The sequence below is a fragment of the Notolabrus celidotus genome, chromosome 16 (assembly GCF_009762535.1).
Source record: "Notolabrus celidotus isolate fNotCel1 chromosome 16, fNotCel1.pri, whole genome shotgun sequence".
Taxonomy (NCBI): domain Eukaryota; kingdom Metazoa; phylum Chordata; class Actinopteri; order Labriformes; family Labridae; genus Notolabrus; species Notolabrus celidotus.
The window spans coordinates 28,758,362-28,785,261 of NC_048287.1; the positions used below are offsets into that span (position 1 = coordinate 28,758,362).

A 26,900-nucleotide genomic window follows, 5' to 3' on the forward strand; every position below is an offset into this window, starting at 1 on the left:
AGGCAGAAGCAGGAAAATGATGTTTTTGATCGGTTTACTCAGAATCCACACCTCCGTGAGGCAACAAACACTGACGGATCTCCCACCTACAGTACGCTACCTCAATTCACATTTATCATTTAAAGTGAAGCTGGCAAAAAAAAAAAAACCCTGCAAAAGTGATGAACACTGATAAAAGCAGATAACACTGAAAATGGCCGTATGTCTTATCTGTACGGTTCAATTTCAACGACGCAGGACTTTAACAAAAATGTTTTTATATCCTCGTCTCACTTTATCCCACTGAAGCGCTTTAACACTGGAATTAAAGATAAAGAGTGACACACTTACTGGATGTTAAATCGTGTTTAATGCAGGAGGTAAAGTCATATAACAAGCTTGAATAGCCAGGTGCGAAATACTGAATTTGAAAATCAGTGATTTAATATTCTTTTTAGTGGAATCAACTTCACAGTCTAAAGGATGCTGAATTCTTTCCTGATTTACTTTCCTGTCACCGCAAAAGAAAATAAACATGCTGAAGTGAAGTTAAACTGATCTGTGTCTGGTTTGAGACTTTGCAGAAAGATAGATTTGTTTTGATGTCACAATTATCAGGAAACATGGCACATAATTTGGTATTTCTTAACCTGGTTTTCATCCCACCTCTCCCTCACCTCTCTGCCTACTTTCAGCCTCACATCTTTCTGTTGTTACGATCAATCATTTCCAAATTTCATCCTCCAGTCTTCTCCAACAAGACCTCCTTATTCTTTCCACTCCACTCCTTCAATCACATTTTTCTTTTTCAGTTTTTTTTTCTTCTTTTTGGTTGTTTAATTCTTCATCACACCTTGCTTGCTTTTTTTTTTTCCCGCTTCAGGCATCCTCCTCCACCTCTTCCTCAAACTCCCCCTCCTCCTCGGCCGTGGCGTCCTGGTACTGCTGGTACTCGGACACCAGGTCGTTCATGTTGCTCTCCGCCTCGGTGAACTCCATCTCATCCATGCCCTCGCCGGTGTACCAGTGGAGGAAGGCCTTGCGGCGGAACATGGCGGTGAACTGCTCAGAGATGCGCTTGAACAGCTCCTGGATGGCCGTGCTGTTGCCGATGAAGGTGACGGCCATCTTGAGGCCACGTGGCGGGATGTCGCACACGGCTGTCTTCACGTTGTTTGGGATCCATTCGACGAAGTAGCTGCTGTTCTTGTTCTGGACGTTCAACATCTGCTCATCCACCTCCTTCATTGACATGCGGCCACGGAACACGGCGGCTACTGTCAGGTAGCGTCCGTGGCGAGGGTCGCACGCTGCCATCATGTTTTTGCTGTCAAACACCTGCTGAGTGAGCTCAGGGACTGTGAGGGCGCGGTACTGCTGGCTCCCTCTGCTGGTCAGAGGGGCAAAGCCGGGCATGAAGAAGTGGAGTCGAGGGAAAGGAACCATGTTGACGGCCAGTTTCCTCAGATCAGCGTTGAGCTGGCCGGGGAAACGCAGGCAGGTGGTCACGCCGCTCATGGTGGCTGACACCAGGTGGTTAAGGTCGCCGTAGGTGGGTGTTGTGAGTTTGAGAGTACGGAAGCAAATGTCGTAAAGAGCTTCGTTGTCAATGCAGTAGGTCTCATCTGTGTTTTCAACCAGCTGGTGGACGGACAGCGTGGCGTTGTACGGCTCCACGACTGTGTCTGACACCTGAGGACACGAAACGAGGAGGATGAGCATCATTTAAAAAGAAATGACCTGAGAGGAGACATCAATGACGGGAAAGAGGTGCATGCTGGTGTATTTTATGCAATAGTATACAAACACAAAACCTGTTTTCGACCGTAAACCGTGAGAATGAGTTTGATGCGTTACCTTAGGAGAGGGCACCACGCTGAAGGTGTTCATGATGCGGTCCGGGTACTCCTCACGGATCTTGCTGATGAGCAGGGTGCCCATGCCAGAGCCGGTGCCTCCTCCCAGGGAGTGTGTGAGCTGGAAACCCTGCAGGCACTCGCAGCTCTCAGCCTCCTTCCTCACCACATCCAGGACGGAATCCACAAGCTCCGCCCCCTCTGTGTAGTGACCTTTGGCCCAGTTGTTTCCTGCTCCGCTCTGACCTGCAGATTTCAACAAGAAGATAGAATCATTTACAACCACAAAGCACTTTCACAAAATGATGATTAATGCTGAAATGCATGATGTATTCATTTAAGTCAACATCCAGAGTCTGTACCCCATCCTGACCTCTAAACTCCTTCAGTAAAGAAGCAACATTTCACATTGTCCTGTTCTTACCAAAGACAAAGTTGTCGGGTCTGAAGATTTGTCCAAATGGTCCAGAGCGGACAGAGTCCATGGTGCCTGGTTCCAGATCCACCAGTATGGCTCTTGGCACATACTTCCCACCTGATGAACAGACAGAAAACACAAACACATGTTAGCTCTACATTTCATTTATTCTGTCTTTGTAGAGATATGTTGGATCTTTGGAGAACAAGGAATAAAAGCAGCAAGAATAAACCAGATGGAGGTTGAAATGTTCGGACAAACTGAGGGTGTCCACTTAATGCCCCTCAACCCTTCTTTGACTTGAATTTCAAATCAATCAGACCTCTGAAGAAAATATTTATACGGAAAATGACTCAGTGGCTCTTGAAAATATTAAATGAGTATATTAAAAACAGATGAACCAAGAGGTTTTCAGTTAAATTGAGGGGAAACCCCTGAAACACTGTAACAGCAACAGCTATCAGGATGTAGTTACCTAATGTTACCACTAGGTGGAGCCAGACACATTGAAATTGAGGAGAGAATCTTCCAATGGTCAATACATGTAACATAGTGTAATTGCATGATTCATTACTTTAGGCAAAAGCTAATACTGAGTAAAAATATAAATTTGAGATCTTTTATTGGGAGGGTATTTTAACATTTGTAGTAATACTGCTTCAGATTTTTAATGTAAACCTGCAGCATTATGGCTGTTCATACATAAAACTTAGAGATGGAGGGATGACACAGAGACTCAAAGGTTGTTTAACTTGAAAGAACCACACCGTCCCTAAGATAGGGTGTCACGTGACTGATGACATAATAAAGAAATAAAGCATCAAGACATTATCATCAAGCCTCCCTCTGATCATTTAACTTAGTGAATATCAGTCCTTAGCATTAACTTCAATTCATTGCATTGCAAGTATGAAGTTTCACACATCAATCATGAAGCTCAGTGATGTTTTGCACTGGCAAAAAATATCAAATATTAGAGCTGAGTGAAACAGAAGGTTATTTTTTTCACTACATGTTGCACCAAAGTATCTACTAGTGCATCTCAAATGATTTAAATATTATGAGTAAGTTCAATTTTTAGATCAGTTATTTAGAAAGCAAAAATTTAAAATATTCTGGACTCAAACTAAAATAACTTTAGTTTTTGTTTTTGATAATTATTAGGGATGCACCGATCCTATTTTTTAGGTCCCGATACCGATATCGATACCTGGGCTTTGGTATCTGCCGATACTGATACTAGCCGTTCCTTGTATTGATTTAACAATCTCTATTCCTTAATGTGAGGATAGAATCATGTTTTGGCAACTTCAGGCTTTTCTGACTTGATGGTGAACTGTACCTGGTGCTAAACCAGAGGCTGGGATCCCTTAATTTCAAGGATCTGGAACAATAAAATCCACCAACCTGTCCGTTTTTTCACACTTTGAATCCATTAATAGAAGGTTTCTTCCTTCTTTGCAGTCAGCTACAGCTAAACTTCTTCGTGTGTAGAAGAAGAAGAACTCATAGAACTGAGAAGAATAGATCTGCCATATGGCTCGGCACTATATATCGGCCCCTTGTCACCGATATCCGATCTAGCTTTTTGAGTCCTATCTAGCCAATATCCGATACCAGGATCGGATCGGTGCATCCGCGCCTAATAATTATGGCCCTCAGCTCCAAAGTTAAAAAATATTGATATATCTCATTTCAAGTTACTTTAATCATTTTTGAGTATGAAAAAAAGTTGTAAGTTTTGAGATGCAGCAGCTGTTATATTTAAAGCAGAACATCCAAACAGAAGAATACAAATGAATTCATGTCATGATGCACAGGCTTCTCTCACTTTCCCATCTCACATATTAGAGTGGATAAAATGTCACTGCAGTGCGTTGGTGCTTCAGACCGTCACTGAAAAGGCTGCTGTACGATTCAAAAGCCACCAGATGTCAGTGTTTGAGTTTGAAGCTCTGACACATCCAGTCTTAAGAATCAGCTCTATTGGCCAGGTATGCTTGAACACACAAGGAATTTGACTCAGGTAAACTGTGCTCTCTTTGTACAAGGCATAATAAGGCATACAAATAAAAATAAAGTAAAAATAATAACAATAACATCAGCTATAAATACAAAAAGAACAACAAATAGGCATGGCTAATATGTACAGGCTAAAATAATATGATAAAAGTGCAGTGGTGAGTAGCAGAACAAAGAGAAAGAGAGGCCCAAAGCTTCATAAAGCTTCATTTTCACTGAGGACGTGTGGCACTTTAAAATTAGTCCAACATCAAAGAATGCAGTGTTTTAATAAATATTTCAGTGTAGGCAGTTTAATCCTCACAATGAACATCATGCTGCCTCATATGCACACTAGTGTCCAGGTTTGAAAGTAGAGGCTCCTTTTTGTGTAACTTCGGGGATGCTTTTAGAGACAGAAGTGACGAGTTTTAGAGAGATGTGGTTTGTGACATGCAGCACAGGATGCAGGCTTCGACTAAAACCTGTCCTGTTGCAGTTTTGACTCAGATTCAACGGTATGCACTTTACCCAGCAGTCATAGTCTTTTCTCTGTCTTATTCCTTCCTGCTGCCGTGAGTCAGTGTCTCTACAGAAAGGGGGGGGACGTCTCAGCTCATGTTATCAAACACAGACCCCAGTGTGATTCAGGACGTACTCACCAGAGGCCTCATTGTAATACACGCTGATCCTGTCCAGCTGCAGGTCGCTGTCTCCATGGTAGGATCCTGTTGGGTCGATGCCGTGCTCGTCGCTGATCACCTCCCAGAACTGAGCACAAACACAAAGGTCATGGCATCATCAGTGCGGAAGCTGATAAAGTGGTTTCACAATAGATGACTAATCTGCTGTTAGAGTTTGTCACCGTGTGTTGAATTCAAGTCAAGCAGGAAGCATTCACACGCTGATAAACATCCAACTTTCATACATTTCAAGCTCCTAACATTTCTCTCAATAAATCTAATGAAACAAAATGTTCAAACCTGACTTTTAACTTCTAAAATAAGTCTCCAGACCTAAAAATAAATCTTTCTCTGAGCTTTGAACCTGAAACATCCATTAGTAGCTTTCATCTTGATTGAATGCCGTGTGTTCAGAGGGGTTTTTTTCAGACACAGATCTGTAAACATGTCTCAGAGAGAAGCGTCTCTGTGGACACATTAGTCCATGACTGCAGCTCTGAGTGCAGAGAGAGGTTTACAATCACCGCTCTGTGCTTCCCAAGAAAACACCAACATCTGATTACCTGCTGCAGTCACAAGATCACCTCAAATAAGAAACATGTTCTGTGAAATCACCCTCTGGAATCTGGTTAGAGAAGATTTTCTGCAGCTTGTGGTGAACTGCAATCTCTTAGTTTCCTCAATCATCAATTTCATAGATATGCTCCCATCACATCATGTGGTGCACGAGTGTTAAGATGTACAACCACACAGACACTCATGATTAGTTCTTTCCTACCCAAAGGCTGTTTGAGATTAAAAGAGGCTGAAGCTTTGATCCAGATCACAGCGAAACGAAGACAAGAAGGCTGAAAGTGGCTAATAATACCAATCTGATTTAAAACATCTGCTGGATTAAAAACTTTAACAGCCATGAAGGTAAGTAAGAGGAAACATGCAGGTAAAAGCAGCTGGGTGTCCAGAGTTTTTTAAAGTTTGACTGCTCAGATTTTTTGACCTATACTGCAGCCAGCCACCAGGGGGCAGTCACACTGCTGAAAGCCTCAACACCAGGGCCGTGTCCGGCATGCTTGCTTGTGACGCTACGCTGTAGGGCGGAGCTTGTTACAGTGGCTTCACAGGCTCTGGCTGCACGATGGCGGCGCCCAGGAACGGGATTTTTTGGCTTCAAAACCATACAACGGGAAGAGGCGGAGCAACGCTGTCCATTTTATTTACAGTCTATGGTCGGGGCCCCCTGGGGGATCGTGAGACACCAATGGGGTCACGAGATGTCATCCAGATGTTGTTGTTGTTTTTAAGTAATCTTATTTTGCTTATTTTACTCATTATTGTGAAATAATGTAAATTGACAAAAAATAGAAGTTACATTTGAAATAAAACCCTGCAAATAAGTACATTTCATTAGTTTTCTGCCTTTGCCAGATGACTCCTAAAGTTTGGATTGGGGTTAGCTTAAAGTTAATTAACAAAAGGATCAGTGGCAGCAGGTTAATTCACAGGAAACACAGCTGGATGTGTGTGTAGGTAAACTAATTCTGAAGTATGAAACAACATTTAACCACTTCGAGGGACAGTGGGGGGATATAATGTCATGGGTTATATTTACCTCTGCATTTATTTATTTATCTTAAGTAATTTTTTTGCCTTATCTTTATTTATTTATTAATTAATTCATTTATTTATTATTATTACTTTTATATATTATTTTCTGTATATATATTTTATTCATTTGTTTATTTTTGTGTTTTCTTGTGAAGCACTTTGTAACTTTGTTTAGAATTGTGCTATAGAAATAAATAGTATTATTATTATTTAATGGACAGGACAGTTGAAGAGAGACAGGAAGTGTAGGGAGTAGAGTGTGGGGGAAGACATGCAGTAAACGGTCGAGGCTGGACTTCAACCTGCAACCTCTGCGACCAGGTTTATAGCCTCTGTATATGGGGCCACTTAAATAAACCAAAGGCGCCCCAACCTCTGCTTTTTTTAATGCATATTTCTGTTATTCAATTATATCTTTATTGTAAGGATAAAGAAGTCAAAATCTAAACAGCCTCATCATTTTATTTTTGTGAGAATTTAACTATTTGATGCTAAAAAGAGGGGACATCATGAGTGACATTGTGAGTGACAGCTCTGTTGAAAAATGCAGCACCTGCAGTTTTCTGTATCGGATTAGCAGAGCAGAAGAGGAGCAGTGAGAGAGAACGTAACAAACGCTACCAAGAGTTTCCATAACTGAGTGTCTGCTGTAAACCAACACATGAATCTGTTCTGCTGTGGACAGTGCTGACCTGAGGTATGAGCGATATGTTATCAGTAAGTCCAATGTGTGTTTTGGTTAGCGAAGGGGGCGTGGCGTCAGCTCTGTGGCTCCACCAGCCAGATTGCTTCTCACATGCCTTGGCTCCACCCATCCAGGCAGTGCTATTGTATTCCTTTTTACGATGGAGGCCCAAGCCAGTACTGTCCACCAAGACAAACATGCTCTGCCAGTCTCGTAATGTTTTTCTTTAATAAAATAGATGAAACATTCCTCTCTTAGAGGAAGAGGAGAGAAAATAAATCAGATAAAGGATTGTAGTTTTGGCTGTGTTACAGTCCATTCAAGCTCTTTTGTTCTTTCATCTTGTTTTTTTTCCTCTCTGCTAAAGCTGGTTTATACAGAGCTAGTTTACATTCTGAGAGACTCTAGAGAGTCAGTTTCCTCCCTCTAACTTTCAACACACCGATTCTTCTCAACACAAACATTTCCACACTGAAATGCAAACACAAACCCTCCAGTTATACCGGCCTCAATCATTGTTTGGGATTCCAGTTGGGGAGATGTATGAGGTGGAATTTGTTTCTTTAATATACGACCAAACAAAGAAGATTTCACTCTCACATGGAAATGTTTTTATTGAAAGTAAAACCAGTGTGTTTGTTTTAAAGTTTTGTTGCAAATAGAGAAGTTTGGAGACTCTTCTGACGTCTCTCAGCTTCGTTCTCACCCACAAGATTCACAGGAAGCAGGATGCAAACATTTCACATCACCTACCAACACTTTTTGATGCAAAACCACAACTGTTTTATTTACAAATCAAAAACTATGGGATGATCACACATCAGATTTTTCTTACGATGCCAAAAAAATTGATTGCAGTGAGGAGAGTTGTGTTCAATCCATTGCAAATATTTAATTTATTTTGAATTGCAGAGGAGAATGTTTACTCCCCTTAATTTTTTAATGATTGCATAAAAAAGACACAAAATTCACTTCACCTCACAGCAGGAATAACCCTAAAGAAACAGCTCATCTATCCTCTGATGGTCCTGATCGTTTGTGGATGTCTGACAGAGACATAAATGAGTTAAACTGAGTGTCTTTTAAATCATATTCTTTAAGGATAATGTTTAAAGTCGCTGCTTCATGTTGCTGCAACACTGTCTTAAAAAGCAGATCTCGTGGAGGTCTGTGAACACAAATCTGGCCTCAGCATAACCTCCACAACTTCATGAAAACTAAAACTGCAGTTTCTGCTGTAATCTGAGGGTCATCGGGAGCAGCGGAGGATCTCTGCAGCTCAGTTTTTACAGGCTGAGACTTTAACGCCAAACTCAGTTAAGACAGCAGCACACACTGTCACAGCTGCTCAGTCAACTGACCCTAATCTGTGCCACCGACTCTGAGAGAGACAGAGAGAGAGGGAGGGAAAGAAAGAGCTGGGTGGGCAAGAAAATCTCATTTTAATAATCTTCTGCTCTCACCTCACCATCTTTGGCTGTCCTCGGATTCACCTGTGATCACCACGATCACACGGTGATCAGTTTAGCAGAGTAGATTTGGGATAAACATCCCTCACATTCACACAGTCCGGTTGAATGTAAATTGTGATGCTTGACGAGTTATATGTAAGAATTCAAGGGTCAAACAGTCACCACGATGTGAAGCAAACAGGTGCCGAACCCCTCTGTGACCAGCTTATCTCTCCCTCTGCTTTGTGCATACAAGTTTTAAAGCAGCGTATCAGACCTGCACAGAGTTTTGGTTGGATCCAGATTGTGTAAACGAGTGAGTTCACGCAGAGTTAATCCATTGTTAAATGAGGATGACCTCAGTCTCACTAAGTCCTCTGCAAATACACTTGTCTTCGCTGATCAGGGCCATAGAGAAAGGGATGCAGAGTTAACCCATATGCTGCTGCCACACCTTGTTTTGTCACCAGGGGGTCAGAGTGTGAGGAGCTCGATATGTGCATTCAAAGGAAAGCCCACTTTCTTGTACTGTGCTTCAGTTGTATTACTCAGTTTTGACTGGAGGCAGGAGTGCTCAAAAAACAATATATTAAAGCAGGTCTAAACCTGGAGTAATCAGGCTTCATATTTTATTCATCTGACTGGATCATGTCAGTCATTTTCAAGAAATAATCTCCAACCTTTGCCGGTTTGAGCCTCTTGACTTAGAGTATTCACTGCCTTTACTTCATATTCTTGACAATACATAAGATGTTGTTGAATTTCAGACCTGTGGTTGAACAAAGAAGCCATTTCAAGGCCGTGGGAAACTGTGATTATGATTTCTTAAAAATGTTTCAACAGATTGATTAATTGAAGCTACAGTGAGGACCTTTAAGGTGGTCATTGAAGAAATGGAAATTAATACTGATGCCTCAATATGAACTAAAACAAAACCATCAGGTAGAAGATTTACAGGACCACCCCAGGTTGGTTATGAAGCAATCTACAGCGCACAGACCTAGCGGGCCTTTGTTTACATTTCTCTCTTCAAATATTCACATTTTTTTATATGTTTGACTTTTAAAAAGCTCTAAAATTTGATATTTTATTAAAGAGAACTTATGTGCACAAGAGATGATTAGCACAGAGATAAGAGGTTCCACTTTGTCCATTGGGGGACGCTAAAAACAGTGCAGGCCAAAAGTCCCTTACAGTAGCTTTAATTAACCCATGGTTAAGTCTTTAAACATTTTCAGAAAATGTGTAGCCTGGTTATCAAAAGTTTCATCTTCAAATTGCTTTTACATTTCACTGATCATCATTTGTGGCTATTTTAAAAATGTACTGAAAAAGTTATTGATTGCCAAAGAAGTCACAAGTTACTTTTCTTTGATTTACTTATCAAATGATGCCTTCAGTGTTTCTCTGAGAAAGGAAGTGTCATAAACCACGGGACATTTAAAGCACTGCAGCAAAACTAGGAAACACATACTTCAAAGATAATCACTTGATGTTCATGTGTTCCTGGTTGATCAGGGCCCAGGGTCCATGCATGTGATGCACTGACTGGAAAAGTAGCTATTTTAAATCCCCTCCTCTGTGCTTTCAGAGCAGACAGTGAGACACTTGTTATCTACTCCCCCCCTCCACCCCTGCACCCCTCCCTCGCCCCCATTGCGGCTGCGTTCCTCTCCTCTGCCTCAGCAAATTTCTCCTTTCTTTCCCCTCTCTCTTTCTAAATGACAAAGAGTCCGGCTCACCAGGCGGGCCAAGACAGCAGCTGGTCCCGCGTGTCTGCTTCATTAATGACGGATCAATGACCTGAGTCTCTGTTTTGTCAACAGACCCAAATCTGTGAACTGACACTGTTTTCATGATATGCATAAACACAATTCAGAGATTACAGTTCAATAATCCCACAGACACAATGTCACTACAGTATCCCTTAGACTGTTTTGGTAGGAGCTGGTGGCTTTAATAAACCTCTGTGTGTCACGAACACTAAAATCTTAACTTTGTTTGCACAGAATGTTTGCAGGGTGTATTAGGATTAAGAATTTACTTTGTGGGACTATTTTACTCCATCACATCCAATATTTCAACTGAGATTTATTGCTTTTGTCTCATACTTTGTACAAGACCTGCAGAACTGAAGATTTTACTAATTTGTCACTCTATAACTGTAAAAACAGGATTAAGGAAGACTTTCTAATGCATACAATATATTAGAAGAAATCAATAATATATCAATAGAATCAATAGAAATCAATATATATATATTTCTATTGGATAAAAGTAGGACTTTGGTTCTAGTATGGCTTGAAAATAAACTATACCCAGTGTTTCTGAGGACTACAGGCCCAAGCCATGATGTCCTCATGTTCATATTTTTCATGAGCTTCACTAGGACTACAAATTTTGTCTTAATCCAAAAATTAAATACATTTCAGATAATCAACAACACTGAAGACCCAGACAGGAACTGGACAGGATGTGTTTACATGGCTATAGTGTAGACATGCATTAACAGAGCAGCATGGTGTCTGGTTCAGTTGTATTAATAAAAAAAAAGAGGAAATAAAGTCAGATTTGACCTTGAAAATAATTTGCATTATTTTCTGCACATTTTTCTAACAGAAATAAAAGGTTAAAGAAAGTTTCAAATGCTGAAATCTCCACCAAGCTGGAATAAAGCAACAATAAAAATGGGCGTTAATCTGAATCCACTAATTTTCCTACCTTAGCTCCGATCTGGTTACCACACTGGCCGGCCTGGAGATGCACAATTTCCCTCATGATGGAAAGTAGTAAGTGATGGAAGTGAAGTGTAGAGAAATAGAGAGATACTGTTGCCTTACTGACTGATCACAGACAGAAAGAAAAGTGAACGTGCTTCCCTGAATGTAGCAGGCGGGTCTAAAGGCTTGGGACGCAGCCATCAAGCCGTTTCACGCTCCTGATTGGCTGTTCACGCTGTGGCTCCGTCGCTGATTGGCTGGGGCAGATTACTTCCGCTTTCAAAGGGGTTTCCTGGGCTCAAAGGCAAGGGCCGGAAGTAGAGAGGGAGTGCCGGGTTCGTCATCACTGCCCCGTTGGAGCTTCACAATGAAACAAAAGAGAAATGGATGAGGTCATATTTAGTTTACTTCATTTTAAAGCAAGAAAATGTGATTAATTATATTTATTTTAAGGCAAGGCAGCTTTATTTGTACACGAGGGAAACTCAATGTGCTTTACATTAAAACATTAAAAGCATTGGAAACATTCAGACAAGCATAAAAGAACACAATTAAAATGACAAATATAATAAAACAGAAAAGAAAAGGAAAATTAGAAATATACTAAAAATGACATTAAAATTTTAATTTAAAGTGAGTTAAAATAAGCTAAGATAGGAAGGCAGTGGCAAATAAAAAAGTCTTAATCTTTGATTTATAAGAGGTGAGAGTTGGAGCGGACCTGCAGCTTTCAGGGAGTGTGTTCCAGATATGTGGTGCATAATGACTGAATGCTGCTTCACCATGTTTCGTTCTGACTCTAGGGACTGAAAGCAGACCAGTACCTGATGACCTCAGAGGTCGAGGTGGTTCATACAGTAGTAGCAGATCAGCAATGTATTTTGGGCCTAAACCATTCAGTGCTTTATAAACCATCAGCAGGATTTTAAAGTCTATTCTCTGACAGACAGGAAGCCAGTGTAGGGATCTAAGAACTGGAGTGATGTGGTCTACTTTTTTGGTCCTTGTTAGGAGTAGGACTCGAGCAGCAGCATTCTGTATGAGCTGCAGCCGTCTGATGGACTTTTTAGGGAGTCCTGTAAAGACCCCGTTACAGCAGTCTAGTCTGCTAAAGATAAATGCATGGACAAGTTTTTCTGCATCCTGCTGAGACATAAGTCCTTTAATCCTTGATATATTCTTAAGGTGATAATAGGCTGACTTTGTAATTGTCTTAATGTGGCTGCTGAAATTAAGGTCTGAGTCTATGATTATGCCAAAGTTTCTTGCTTGGATTTGAACATTTCGTCTGTGCAGATTGGAGCTGAGCAGTAACCTTTAACCTTTCTTCCTTGGCTCCAAAAACAATCATTTCAGTTTTTTCTTTGTTTAACTGAAGAAAGTTCTGGCTCGTCCAGTCATTGATTTGTTCAATGCATTTACTCAGTCTTTGTATGGGACTATAATCCCCTGGTGATGTAAATGTGTGTGTCATCTGCATAGCTATAGTATTTTATTTTGTTGTATCTTATTATTTGACCTAAGGGGAGCATGTATATGTTGAATAGCAGAGGCCCCAGAATGGATCCCTGAGGTACTCCACATACGATTTTCATCCGCTCAGATGTGTATTCACCTATAGACACAAAATATGGCCCGGTCATTTAATGTCATTAACAGGCAAACTGTGCCTGCTTCTTTACAAGGGGGAGAAAACGGGGGATAGAAAAATGAATTTAAAAAATAAGAAATATATTGAGTCAGCAGCGTATTCAAGAAATTCAAAATGTTTTTATTTTTGACTTTGAAGAGGATCTTATTGGATTTAATAATATACAGTCATCCTAATATCATACCATGTACCATTTGTAGTCCCTCTCTCTGAACAGATGTTAACGCCTTCTGTGACTACCAACAGCAGCTTTAACCTAACACACCATACCTTACAGAAGCCCTTAAAGGACATGCATGCACATGTTTATTTTCTCTGTTTCAGGCGATAACAAGTTGATATTCATGTTTTTTCAAGATCTTACAGAGCCCCTGGACTCCATTTCCATGTCCCGTGTTGTAAGCTGCTGTAACAAAAGAATTTCCCCCAATGGGAGATCAACAAAGTATATCTTATCTTATCTTATCTTATCTTATCTTATCTTATCTTAAGCATTCATACATTTTATTGTATTTTATTTTTCTGTGATAAGTCATTTTTGGTTGTTTTAATCCTGCTGATGGTTTATAAAGCACTGAATGGTTTAGGCCCAAAATACATTGCTGATCTGCTGCTACTTTATGAACCATCTGGACTTCTGAGGTCATCAGGTACTGGTCTGCTTTCAGTCCCAAGAGTCAGGACGAAACATGGTGAAGCAGCATTTAGTCATTATGCACCACATATCTGGAACACACTCCCTGAAAGCTGCAGGTCTGCTCCAACTCTCACCTCTTTTAAATCAAGGATTTAGACCTTTTTATTTGCCACTGCCTTCCTATCTTATCTTATTTTAACTCACTTTAAATGCAAATTTTAAATTTACTTTTAATATATTTCTAATTGTTTTATTATATTTGTCCTTTTAATTATGTTGTTTTATGCTTGTCTGAATGTTTCCAATGCTTTTAATGTTTTAATGTAAAGCACATTGAGTTGCCCTCATGTATGAAATGTGCTAAACAAATAAAGTTGCCTTGCCTTGCCTTGAGAGCTGAAATTATTTTTTCTTGTTTTATTGGGATTACAAAGCTGGTTTAAAATTAAATGGACGTTTTCATTGGTTACAAATCATGATCATCATACATAAAGAGGAGATTTTGAGATAACAAGTAACTTTAACTTGTTATTTTGGAAAAAAGTAAATAAAATGCATCTGCTTTTCCACTTAGGCCTTCCGTACTTTACAGATAATTTAATTGTATGCATTGGACCATTTTTGTTTTTAAGATAAGATAAGATAAGATATACTTTATTTGTCCCCCGTTGGTGGAAATTCTTTTGGGACACGGGACAGGGGAATACAACAATGTACTAACATAGTTAAAAAATGTAATAACAGTAATAATAGCAATGACAAGGGTAAAATATAACAAAATTAAATTAAATTAAATTAAATTAAATAGAATAAAATTAAATTAAATTAAATTAAATTAAATTAAATTAAATTAAATTAAATTAAATTAAATTAATACAAGCTTTCAAGAGAACTTTTCATTATAAATTCACAAATTGCAACTTCCATACCCCGTTGTACAGCAAAGTGCATTCAAGCCAAACCTGGTAAAACAGACCCAAAAGGCAGTAAAGCGCATTGAACAGAAATTATCCAAATACTTTTAGTTTTTAAGCAGGCACACACACAGGGCCCAGGCATCAGGTTATTTTAAAATGAATAATTATTTAAAATTGCTATAATTATTTCTCAAATCTTCCTCAGGCATTACATTTTCAGAAAATAATACAAGGGAAAAAAAACTGATTTATTGTGTTAATTAATGTATTTGTTTCAACTTATTTATGCATCCAGAAAAAAATGTGTGATGCCTTTTCCAACAGTGGGTGCTGCAGCACCCTCAGCACCCCTACTTCCCACGGCCATGCAAATGAGTGTAGCACTGACCATAGGCTCTGACCCATAGATTGTATAAAATGCACTGACCTGAAGAAGCAGCTTCCTCGTGTCAGTGAATGTGTTCATGTCATGGTTCATGTCAGTTCTCCACCAGGCCGCTAGGTGGCGGACGTACAAAGCTTGAATGATGGGCTCAATAGAAGCCTGTGAGCTGCAGTCAGTGTTGTGTTTTACAGGCTGCATCAGCTGGTTGGTACCATACGGGAATATTCGACACCGGGGATAACATTACATTATCTTAGACCACAACACACCGATTCTATTTCCGCCATTTTCCCCTCAATCTACAGAAACCACATCGTTCATATTTAAACCGGTGAGTGAGTAAATGCATTCCCCTCTATGCAGTCTCGACTGTAAACACAAATGTGTCAGCCAAATTGATTGAGCTAGAAAGCATTCTGCTGCATGGTACAGTGTTACACTGTTTTATTTTTGTACAACACCCCCTTTAAATGTGAGCCTCTAATGTGTGGCTTTGCATTTATTTGTGCAGCTTTTCTTGCAGATTTCACTGCGCAGCATTTTCATTTGTAAATTAGATTTAATCCTGCTGGTCTGCTCAGCTGTCTGCTATACCCACCACCATCCCTCCATCCTCTTTGATATGTCTTATTATATAGACTACTGTGAATATTTGAAGGCCTTATTTTTTTTGGGGGGAAAGGGAGATTTAAACTGAATTAGTTCTATTGATTCTGGTTGCAACTGGACTTTCAGGCCAATTCCCAAAGTCCTCAATTTCAGGAGAATGTTCTGCACTGCACCTTTAGGGATTGACTTCTTTTATTCATCAGTCTGCTTTTTTCTTTGGCTTTCAGTCTGGAGGAGGATCAGCAAACATGTTCTACACCTGTGGTCCCAATGAGGCTATGGTGGTGTCAGGTAAAATATGGCCTTCATGATGGAAGCATCAGTTACAATTTATTTTTAACAAGTTAAATACACCCCCCACATACACACACACACAAATAGACACACACACACCACTAGAAATAGTCAATTATATGACGTTAATCAGTTTCCATCCATTTGAATGGTGCTTTAAAATGAGACAGAATATACTTAATACTAACTTTCTTCAACTAATGTTAAATTAAACATTGACATAGTTTGCTGCTATGTTTGTCCCTCTCTAACACTAGTTATATTTAGATTGAAGGCTCTTCTTGCTCTTATCTCTCCCAGGTTTCTGTCGCTCTCCTCCACTGATGATCCCAGGAGGCCGGGTGTTTGTCATTCCGTGTATTCAGCAGATACAGAGGTTTGGAAACTTGAAATATCCAGGGTTTGGGGTGATGTTTATGAGCTGACATGTTATTAGATAAACAAAACATGGCAAACATGAACAGAAGGCGTCGGGCTCTGCACCAGAAACAAAGAGTACAAAATGAAGAGACAGACTTAGGATACTCATGTGTATTTAAATACACTTTTATAATAATGTATGACTGAAGGACACAGATTGAAAACAGAGGAATCTTCCATCTTACATACACGTACATAAACTACTGCTCCTTCAGTCAACAAGACTAGATTTCTGCACCCCTGTCAAATGAACCTTGACCTCCTCTCAGGACACATTCGTAAATACTGCTCCTCCTGCAGTTATTCTTGTTCATCACATGGTACCAGTCTGACTGTTTTGTGTTGCACCCATTAAGTCCTGCATTTCAAACTTGAAGCCCAGCACAAGGTCCAAGCAGAAAAGTCTTCCCGTTGATGTATACTATTAGAGCAGCAGGTATTTAATCAATAACCATCATTTCCTTTGCATGTCTTTCTCTGCCTCTCACCAGGATTTCTCTGAACACTCTGACTCTGAACGTGAAGAGTGATAAAGTCTACACCCGCCATGGGGTGCCCATCTCTGTCACCGGGATAGCCCAGGTCAGTAGGACTGGTACAGACAAACTGGTGAATAGCTTTTGTGAGTTATCAGGAGTAAACTAACCATCGGCAGTCATCTAAACACTGCTCAAAGACAAGATATAGATGTAGCTGGTATGAGCTAATGGCCTGTAATGCCTCCTCCATGGTCGTCCTTGTCCCTGAGTGCTTGCTGGACCAGGCAGTCAGTGTAAATGAGTAAACATAGCACATCTGCTCTTCACATATCCTTGAATGTATTCACTGAAATTAATCAAACAGGCTTAAGTACAATATACTAACCTCAACACCAGAAAGTGACTTGTTAGTATTTTGAAACATGCATGCTACATTTTTCACGAGTTAAGAGAGTTTTTGTGAGTTTATTTATGAAACCAGCCAATATTTTCACAGTTCTGTTATTCATATGAAATCAAATCATCATGTCAGTGCTTTGCTGTAGACTTTATAATAAACCAGTCACTGCTCCCTGCAGATGAAGATCCAGGGTCAGAACAAACAGATGCTGGCTGCAGCCTGTCAGATGTTCATGGGGAAGTCAGAGGCGGAGATCGCTCAGATCGCCTTGGAGACGCTGGAGGGACACCAGCGAGCCATCATCGCTCACCTGACCGTTGAGGTGAGGATCTGATGGAGATTTACTCCACTGCAGTCTCGCTGTATGCTTTGAGTGTTTCAGTGATGTTGTTTGTTGATGTGACATTGCCCTCCTGTCTTTTAAAAAGGCCCTGCAGTACAAAGTCCATGTATCACTGCATAGATTTTTCTTTCAGGAGATCTACAAGGACCGGAAGAAGTTCTCGGAACAGGTTTTTAAGGTGGCCTCCTCAGACCTGGTCAACATGGGCATCAGCGTGGTCAGCTACACTCTCAAAGATGTACACGATGACCAGGTACCATCATTTTTTTTTACAGTGGAAGAATGTAAACCCTTTCTAATCATTTATAGTTGAATGTTTCCTGTTAAATTTGATGTGTGTTTGTTAAGTTCAGGTGATAAATGATCTTTAATGAATAAAAAACTGCAAACAGGAAGATGTTAGTATGTTGGCGGTTTTGTTTTGCTATCAAAGCCAAAAGTTTCTCCCTGAAAGCATAAAATTGAAAGTACTTTTCCTTATGTTGGAATAAATCTCGAGTAAGGAGTACTTATACCTCTTTTTTTGCACCCAGGATTATCTGCACTCGCTGGGAAAGGCTCGGACGGCTCAGGTTCAGAAAGACGCTCGCATCGGAGAAGCCAAGAACAAGAGAGATGCTGTGATCAGGGTGAGCAATGAGACGCTTCCTGTTTTCTGTTATCCCTGTAAAATGCTAACTGCTGCTAACCAGGCACACCAGCTACAGAGTTTTTTTACAGTCATGTTTTCTATTTTGAGAAGCACTGAGACAAACCTTTTCTGTGGCATGTGACGGAGGCTGTTTTCATTTTCATGTCGCTGACCTTTCAGGATTTGTCTAAATCCTTGTCCATAATTATATCATCCTCTCTCCCTCCTCGTCTCTGCAGGAGGCCCACGCCATGCAAGAGAAGGTCTCGGCTCAGTACAAGAACGAGATTGACATGGCGAAGGCTCAGAGGGACTACGAGCTGAAGAAGGCGGCCTATGACATCGAGGTCAATACCAAGAAAGCTGAGTCAGAGATGGCCTACCAGCTGCAGGTACACACGAGAGAAAAACATCTGGGTAATGTTGTTAGTGGACATGTGAGCTGGTTATTTTTAGAGTCGAGAGGCTGTGCAGGATTGGTCAGTGTCAGGCAGACACAACCGCACAGCGATAATCAGAGGAAAGGATACCGATAAGATCATGGAAATAGAGATGTGACAGCTGCACACCACAGAGGGAGAACAGATAGATGTGCAAGCACTGCAACTTAAAAAAAAAATCAGACTGAGCAAGAGAATCAAAGTTCAACCTTGTTTGCACACTCTGCATCTTTTGTTACCAGGTAGCAAAGACTAAGCAGCGCATCGAGGAGGAGAGGATGCAGATCCAGGTGGTGGAGCGGACGCAGCAGATCATGCTGCAGGAGCAGGAGATCTCCCGCAGGGAGAAGGAGCTGGAGGCTAAGGTGAAGAAACCTGCAGAAGCTGAGAGATACCGTCTGGAGAAACTGGCAGAGGCTCAGCGGTGAGTTCACATGTTGTATCTAAAAACTGTCCAAGTGGGCAGGCGAGGTGTCAGTTAAGAGAGTTTGAGTCTCATGTGTTTGCAGCACATCCTCTTCATTGGTGTGTCTCAAAGATGCTGAATCACGGTTGTTTCGCAGCTGAAAATGTGGAGTATGAAGAATCTTTTAAAGTGTGTCAGTTGTTTTTTCTGTTATAGCAAGAAGAGCCTGACAGGATATTTTCAGGCCTGTGTCTGGCATCAACACAGATATCCTGTTTTCGCTAGATCTCCCCTGACATCTGCCTTTATAAGAACTTTTCTTTCACAATACACAGTGCAGAAAAAAAAGTAGTGTGTTTGCACATTTTCTAGAGCAATCTACACTCTGACTCCAAAGTTTAATGTACTCTCAGCACTATCTACAGCAAGGGTATGCACAAAAAACAGGTTCACTATGCATTTGCAATAATAACATGTATAAGTGGAAGCATTCTGAATGCCTTTGCACAGTCACATCAGTGCAAAATCTGCAGAGGATATCTATGTTTTGATTCAGGTCATAACTTTACTTTGTCGGACAATTTATTCCTAACATTTACGACTGATGACGGACGAGATTAGAAGACAGTCAGTGCATTCTTCCTCTCTAAAATCTGTTTCAGTCTTGGCCTCAAAAGTCCCATCTAAGTCAGACTTTGATAGCAGGTCTTCTACAGCCAATAGTCGCCAGATACTGTATAATGATATTTAGTAGTATAGTAAGGGGACTTCAAAAGAGACGACTGGAGCTTCAGGCTGATATTTGTCCTCACTTTGCAGAAAGTTAAACAAAGACTTTGAATCACGACTGAGCTTCTCTTGAGGGAAGTAAAATGATCATTATGTATAAAATGAAGATCAGAAACTAGAGCTGCTTCATGTGTCAGTATTCCTCATTCTCTCTTTCTCTCTGTCCAGTCTGAAGTTGATAATGGAGGCAGAGGCAGAGGCCGAGTCCATCAGGGTGAGTCACTGGTCACCACAGCCGAGTCTAAGCTCAGCTCCTCTGCACACAATCTGTCTGATCTGTCTCTGTAGCTCTTTTTGGGACGGTGCTTCGTGCTTAAAGTTTCTCCGTCTTGCAGATTAAAGGTGAGGCTGAGGCATTTGCCGTGGAGGCCCGGGGTCGCGCTGAGGCCGAGCAGATGGCGAAGAAGGCAGAGGCCTTCCAGCAGTACAAAGACGGAGCCATGGTGGACATGCTGCTGGAGAAACTGCCTCTGGTGAGAGACAAGACGCTCTACAGTCCATAACAGACATTGAGACTAGAAATACAGCTTAGTGTTACTGTTTGCATCGCTGCTGAATGTAGTGGGACTTCATAAATCTCTTATCTGCTGTCTCTGAAGCAGGTTTCATGAGATCTGTTGAGTGCAGCCTTTGCAAAGTCAAACATTAAAAGAGAGGGGTTGTCTTTGGATAGCTTTTCACAGCATTCATTTTTAGAAACTTGGAACCTGCATGCGCTAAACTCCTCAGACACATGCTGACAGAATATTTATGGCTGTTTTCATCTCTCATCTCTAGTTAAGTCGTACACTTCAGATTTTAAAGACTCTCATTTGAAGCCATGCAACTCATCATTTGACTGTTTTGCAAATCAATGTAATTTCTGGATTTCTTGAAGTAACTTAGTTTTCATTTTTCAGCAGAAGTTCAACTGGAGGCTGTTTTGTCAATTTTTACAAAGATCTGTTGTCTCCCACTAGATGGCAGAAGAGATCAGCAAGCCTCTGTGTGAAGCCAACAAGGTGACCATGGTGTCCTGTGGAGGAGGGGAGGTGGGAGCAGCCAAACTGTCCGGTGAGGTGCTGGACATCATGACCCGCCTCCCGGAGGCTGTGGAGAAACTAACCGGAGTCAGCATCTCCCAGGTAACACACTCCTGCACATACTTAAGTTAACAGACTTATTTTAACAGAGCTGAAGAACAAACACACCTCTCCCTTTATTCTGCAGGTGTCCTATATTAAAGGCTGAAGACGTGACCAGGCAGACTCTCTCTCTCACCGTCTTATCAGTTGCCTGGACTCACGCACGAGTCTGCAAACACTAACAGCCTCTCTCCTCCTGTCCCATGTGTCTGACATCACATGTGTACCTGCCTCCCTCCTGTGGCTTTGTCGACATCTTGCTGTGAGGTCCATGTGTCGTGAAAGTGGCGAAACTTTCCTCTGTCTTCATTATTTTGGTCACTATCACCTGCTCTGTGTGGACTAAAGTATTTGCACTTCTCTGGCTACAGTTACAGCTGCTGTTTGTTTCTATTCAACAAACAATACTATCTCTTATTCTTATTAAAATTTGGTCCTATGACTTGATTTTGATTTTAAAAACAAGCAACAACTGTAACAGTAGACTGCTTATTTTAATTTCATTGTCTCATCAGTCTGTCCTTTCCTTCCTTCTCTTTCATGCCTAATTGTGTGTTTATTTGTCGATCTGGTGAGAAGGTGTTAATTTGATTCTCTCCACTGCCTGTTTACATTTAATGTCTTCTCATAACTGCCTGTGCACTGCCTTGCTGCCAAACCGTAAGTGCATCTTAACATGAGAGTTTTAAGCAAACATACATTCACATTTAGCTACCACCTGTAAATCTGCACGGCATCGCTTTGTTTTATGTTTCTGAAACCTGTCAGTAATTTCTCTTTTAAGTCTTTGTCTGTGGTGAGAGTCTGATGACTCTTAGCTTAAGACGTACATGTGTAATATGAAACCTTAAAAACCTGAGCAGGAGCCCCGTAACACGCTCTGTGTATTTACGAAAAGATGTTAGCTAATGTTATGGATGTTCACTGACCCTCAACCTGTGTTTATGTCTCCACCATTGACTGTATATTTATATGAAAGTGCGCCCTCATCTCCTCCAAGTCAGGGGCGTGTCCAGAGGGGGGACCAGGGGTGACACTGGCCACCCTTGAAATCTGATTTTCCACACAGGTGCCATCCCAAGTTCCCAATAGCTTCCTTATAAGAAGCATTTCTTTTTCGGATGTGTTAGCGCACTGGCAGCAGCTCTCTTTGTATTTAAATGCAGGATCATTTATTTTGTTAATTCCCTCAATCACACCAGACAAACTATATAAGTTTGCAAAGAATTAAGCTCTGAGGATCTCTGTGTAGCCACTCTGTTGTTTCTTTTTAAGACGTAATATAAGACCATAGACTGTATAAATAATGGATGTAGTATCCATGACGTCACCCATCTGTTTCTGAAGCGCTGTTTTGAGGCCAATTGGCGGCGGCGGCCATATTGGAAATGTTGAACGTGTGTGCCAATCGAGAAATGAGCTATACAGACTACACTCTTCTTTTGTACCAGGCTGTAAACATGTTTATTTCTGCTGTACAGATCGGCTTTTTTGAATTTGTGTGTATGTGGTTTCTGGTACTTCCAGAGCCAGTCTCAAGCGGATCCTCGATGAGCTGCAGTTTTTAACACTTCTGCATTGGCCTCAATTCTCGCGGCCAGAGGTTGCCGCTTGTACAAGACATGGGAACATAACAGCTTACTAACACTTACTCCAGTCAGTGCCCCAGCTGGACACACCCCTGCTCCCACTCTGTGAAGTAGGGCCAAAATACTTCCAAGATGAACACTGACACAATGCGCATGGTGAAGCCACCAGGCTGACGTCACACACCTCCTGTCGACCAAAACACACGTTTAGCTCACCGATGAAACATGAACGATCCTTCAGGTTGGTTCAGCCTGCAGCCGAACAGATTCTTGTGTTGGTTTGAAGCGCACTCTCTGGTTATGGAAAGTTCAGTGACTCTTGTGTCAATGTTAGTTTTCACTCACTGTTCCTCCTCTGCTCTGATGAGGAACATTGAAGAGCACACTTTTGTCAACAGAGCTGTCAAATGTCAAACTAAGCTTCTCTGGAAAAATGAACACTTGCACATAAATCAGCACGATGAGAATGAACTCTAATGACAGAAAGGAAGTTTGAGAAAAAATGTATGATGTGTATTTTAATTTTTCTAGTTTGACCCATGTTCCATCTGTTACAATGGAGGATTCTGGCTCTAAGGACTTACTCAGGGTGGCTGTTGTGTCATCCATGGTTATATACAGTCAATGGTCTACACCAAACACTTGTGTGTTCACACGTCTGATATCTAACTCTTGTATTAAGAGCTATTATCAGGGCACTACGTTGGTCCCAGTTGTTGTTGTATGATAACATGGACGAATCAGGGAATTCAACTCACTTTGCAATGAACCTCGCTGTCAGGATCAGAAGAGTTATGATGTTTTCCTGAGTTTATAAGTGAGAACAAATATAGATATACACTATTATTACATACACTTTACTAGATAAGAAGCTCATGTAAAGTGTGGAAACTTGTGTCATTATTGCCGTCTATGTAGCAGCTGTAAAGAAGGTGTGGCTTGTGGAGAGAAATATAGCTTATACCTTCTACTGTAGCAGGAAGATGCTTCAGTCTAGTTATGCATCGTTATTGTTTTGTTGTTTTATATTCAGTTAAACACAGATGTGAAGACTGATGAATCAGATGCGTGACAGTCAATGAGACTACTTTTACAGTGTTAGCTTGTACTTATAAGGTGTTTGAGGTACCAAGTGATCCATTTAAAGGAAGTCAAAATCTCATCCCCTTGAAATTAGCTGTTTTACAATCAATGCACTCAGAAGCATCAGATGGTGAGACGTAAAAGTTAGCTTTGCATCCGAAGCCTCTTTGACACATGCACTTTTGAAAATGTCCTGGATTTTCCCAGCTGCGTTCTCACATTGGCTCATTCCAATTTCTTGCAGAAATGTTATTCAGAGGCTGGTCTGAAAAATGCTGGTGAAAATTTCGCCTGTATACGTTCACACATGCAGCCCACCCAGAAAATACTTGAAGTTTTCAGGAGTTTTGTGCATGTGTGAATAAAGCTCAACTTACTTTATACGCTAAGCATTCGACTTGGATTACACTTGTCACTTAAAAAAGCTTAAACTTGTGAGAATCACTGCACTCGTAGAGGGCCGGATTTGAAGCAGGTCATGTTTATTTATTTATTTATTTGTTTGTTTGTTCGTCTCTCACTGTGTTCTCTTCACTAAGTACGGTACAGCCAAATGTATTGAAATGCTTTCTGAGGATGGTTCAATTTGTTTAAAGAGGATATGTACTGTTATTGTGCATGAATATGATACCTGTTACACTTACACTTCAGTTTAATCTTACAGTTAGCTTTACTCTGTCTGACTGTGGAATTACCAAAGTATAAAGAATTGACTATCAGTTAGTTATAGAGAAGGACATGTGATCTGTGTTCTACAGTAATGGACAGTGTGATGTGTAACAATACTCTGAAGGTGCACTACATATAGATATAGATGTATTATACAGTATATATTTGATACAGCAGCACTGCTTGCTTTACCATTAACACCTCTACTAAATCTAACTACAAGCATCCTCAGCGATTCATTATAATAAATGTTTTGTTGTCAGTTTTCTGTGGTATTTAAACTCCTGCTGTAGTTTGCTGGTGAATTTCTGCCAAAATAAAAAGTAGCACTTTGTTGATCTGCTGTAGACTATAAATTTGTCATTAAAGTGCTGACAGAAAACCACTTATGTCCTCTTTAAATAGAATTCTACAGATGTATGATACAATTCATGCCTTGCTTGTATATTATTTCTGTTGACACGTGATTTGTGCATTTCTTTGGCTTTTTATTTTTGTTCCAAACTTTATCTTCCATGTTGAAAATGTTTTGTTTTTTTGTATTATTCTTACTGCATAACTTTTCATGAATAACTTATTTCACATGTATGTTGGGGCTCTAATAAATTGTTTTCTCCACATTTTGCTCTGAGCAACAAAGTAGGATCATTATGTATTTATTTATTTTCAGGGATTCAAACTATCACCTTTCTCAATTCAAACTTTTATCACACTGCTGCTGAGGCCATGATAAATGTTTGATTTATAGAAAAGCTGGTGCACTCTTCCTGACACTGGCAGTGATAACAAAACCACCGGAAGACACTGTGGGGACCTCAGCAGCTGTGTCAAGTTAAGTGTAAATAACCAATCCAAAACAGGAAGTAAGATAATTCTTGACTTAAAAATTAAGATGATACAGGCACAGGGCTTAGGGACCCATACATTGAACCCAAAGAGCAGCGTTTAGACTAAAGACAACATCATTCGTATCCATTACTCTTAACTTTAGTTTAACTTAATTTTAATTCAGTTGTTTCATGAACAATACACTTTTTTTTAACTCAAGACCTACCTTTTTAGTCTCGCTTTTAACTGAGTCTTATTCCATTTTTATTTATTTATTATCTAGTTCAAATTGTAGTCACTTTTTAAAGTATATTTATTTATTTATTTATTTATTTTTATTTATTAGTTTATTTGACAGGGGCCATGCAAAACAAAAACTGTCAAGCCAGAGTTAGCTATAAGCTAATTTTAATCTGTGGTCCCTGGGCAGGAAGATGTTCACAAATGTACAATAAAAACGATTAAAAAAAAAAAACATACTAGCATTTAAAACAATACATAGGCTACTCAACACAGTCCATCACTTATAACGACACATTTAAAATTACATTTCATTGTCTCTAGTTTGATGCATTCAGATGATCACATGATTGTTTTTCCTTGAGCCACAATTTCAGTTTACTTTTAAAAACACTGAGGCTTGTACAGTCTCTAAGGTGGGTCGGGATTGAGTTCCATTTTCCTGCTGCTCTGACTGAAAATGCAGACTGTCCAAATGCAGTCTTCCTACGTTTAGCTGAACAGTCTCCTCTTGCTGATGCCCTGGTCTCTATACTGTCCAATTTAAATTATTATAGACACATGTAAATATATATTCAGTTATTTATTCTTTTTTTTTTTTTGATGTAGTGTGTGTAGTGGATTATTACATTTTTTTTATTTAGTTATTAATTTGATTTTATCATTTCATGAGTTTTACAGGTTTCCTCTCAGCATTTTAATATTTTTGTCTACTTTTAGTATAGTCTCTAAGATTCTTTCACTGGTTTAATCTTTTTAGTGTTCTTTCTTTTAGTAATCTTTTTTATTTGCGCCGCAGCTACAGTTTGAAGGGGCTGAGACAAAGCTTTGCAGACCTTAATGGATATCATCATTGAAGACTACTTTAGATGTGGATTCACAAATCGTGAAATAACCTTTTTGAGGGCATCCATTGTTTTTTAAGTTACAGCATCAATAAAATAACCTGCAATGCTTCTAGCCATATCATTTTTATTGAAAAACCATCAATGCAACCACTGATGCATATTCCATAGGGCTTTAATTTGTCATAGCCATCTCTATATGCCATACATAATTTGGCCCACGACTGACGTACACACGCTGTCTCAAACTGTTGGGCGCAAACAGTTCTACCCCGCACCCATCGATCAGTCGCATCAATTGACACACAGTTTCTCTGTCTGTAATTATTCTGGCCATCCAACATATTTGGTGCATCCAACTGTAGCTGTGTTGCTTGCCAAACTTTTGCAACTGAAAGTCTATGAAGGCCTATCTCATAATTATGACTTAGTATCTCATTATTATGACTTCATTTATTTTTTTTATTTTTTTTTTTTTAAACTTTTCCTAAAAAAAAAATTAAAAAAAATCTTTTTAATTTTCAATTTTTTTTTTTAAACTGGCGGAAACGGGCTTCCATATGTTCCCCTGTCCCGTGTTGTAAGCTGCTGTAACAAAAGAATTTCCCCCAACGGTGGACAAATAAAGTACATCTTATCTTATCTTATCTTTAACTAAAATGTGGTTTTATTTTGAAAAATGGACCGGAAATGCTCTGGTGTAGTGGTGTAGTTTGACTCTGC

At 40.1% G+C, this 26,900-nt stretch overlaps 2 protein-coding genes across 4 annotated transcripts; one reads left to right on the plus strand and one right to left on the minus strand.

Moving 5' to 3' along the window:
• Positions 1-330: 330 nt before the first annotated feature.
• On the minus strand, positions 331-11,594 carry LOC117827976 (tubulin beta chain-like). Its single transcript, XM_034704893.1, has 5 exons — positions 11,400-11,594; positions 4,917-5,025; positions 2,260-2,370; positions 1,837-2,081; positions 331-1,671 (listed from the first exon to the last, which is right to left on the minus strand). The coding sequence occupies exons 1-5, from the start codon at positions 11,454-11,456 to the stop codon at positions 859-861; spliced, it is 1,335 nt and encodes a 444-aa protein (XP_034560784.1). The 5' UTR covers positions 11,457-11,594; the 3' UTR covers positions 331-858.
• A 133-nt stretch (positions 11,595-11,727) lies between these two features.
• Positions 11,728-24,646, plus strand: flot1a (flotillin 1a). Of its 3 annotated transcripts, XM_034704896.1 has the most exons (14): positions 11,761-11,790; positions 15,180-15,319; positions 15,825-15,888; positions 16,192-16,267; positions 16,803-16,893; positions 17,369-17,512; positions 17,667-17,786; positions 18,067-18,162; positions 18,404-18,556; positions 18,847-19,028; positions 19,968-20,013; positions 20,135-20,272; positions 20,759-20,923; positions 21,009-24,646. In XM_034704896.1, exons 3-14 carry the CDS (start codon positions 15,846-15,848, stop codon positions 21,027-21,029), a joined length of 1,275 nt encoding a protein of 424 aa, XP_034560787.1. In that variant the 5' UTR covers positions 11,761-11,790; positions 15,180-15,319; positions 15,825-15,845; the 3' UTR covers positions 21,030-24,646. The 3 variants fall into 3 exon arrangements, with proteins under 3 accessions (XP_034560785.1, XP_034560787.1, XP_034560786.1); XM_034704894.1 differs by lacking the exon at positions 15,180-15,319 and having other exon boundaries at positions 11,728-11,790; XM_034704895.1 differs by lacking the exon at positions 11,761-11,790 and having other exon boundaries at positions 15,165-15,319.
• Positions 24,647-26,900: the final 2,254 nt, after the last annotated feature.

Excerpts from the sequence above, each read along its gene's own strand:
- LOC117827976 (XM_034704893.1), bottom strand. The coding sequence starts at position 11,456 with ATGAGGGAAATTGTGCATCTCCAGGCCGGCCAGTGTGGTAACCAGATC. Across the intron at positions 2,371-4,916 it reads GTATTACAATGAGGCCTCTG|GTGGGAAGTATGTGCCAAGA; the intron begins GTGAGTACGTCC and ends TCTGTTCATCAG. Across the intron at positions 2,082-2,259 it reads ACCCGACAACTTTGTCTTTG|GTCAGAGCGGAGCAGGAAAC; the intron begins GTAAGAACAGGA and ends TGAAATCTGCAG.
- flot1a (XM_034704894.1), top strand. Across the intron at positions 17,513-17,666 it reads TCGCTCACCTGACCGTTGAG|GAGATCTACAAGGACCGGAA; the intron begins GTGAGGATCTGA and ends TTTTTCTTTCAG. Across the intron at positions 19,029-19,967 it reads AAACTGGCAGAGGCTCAGCG|TCTGAAGTTGATAATGGAGG; the intron begins GTGAGTTCACAT and ends CTCTCTGTCCAG.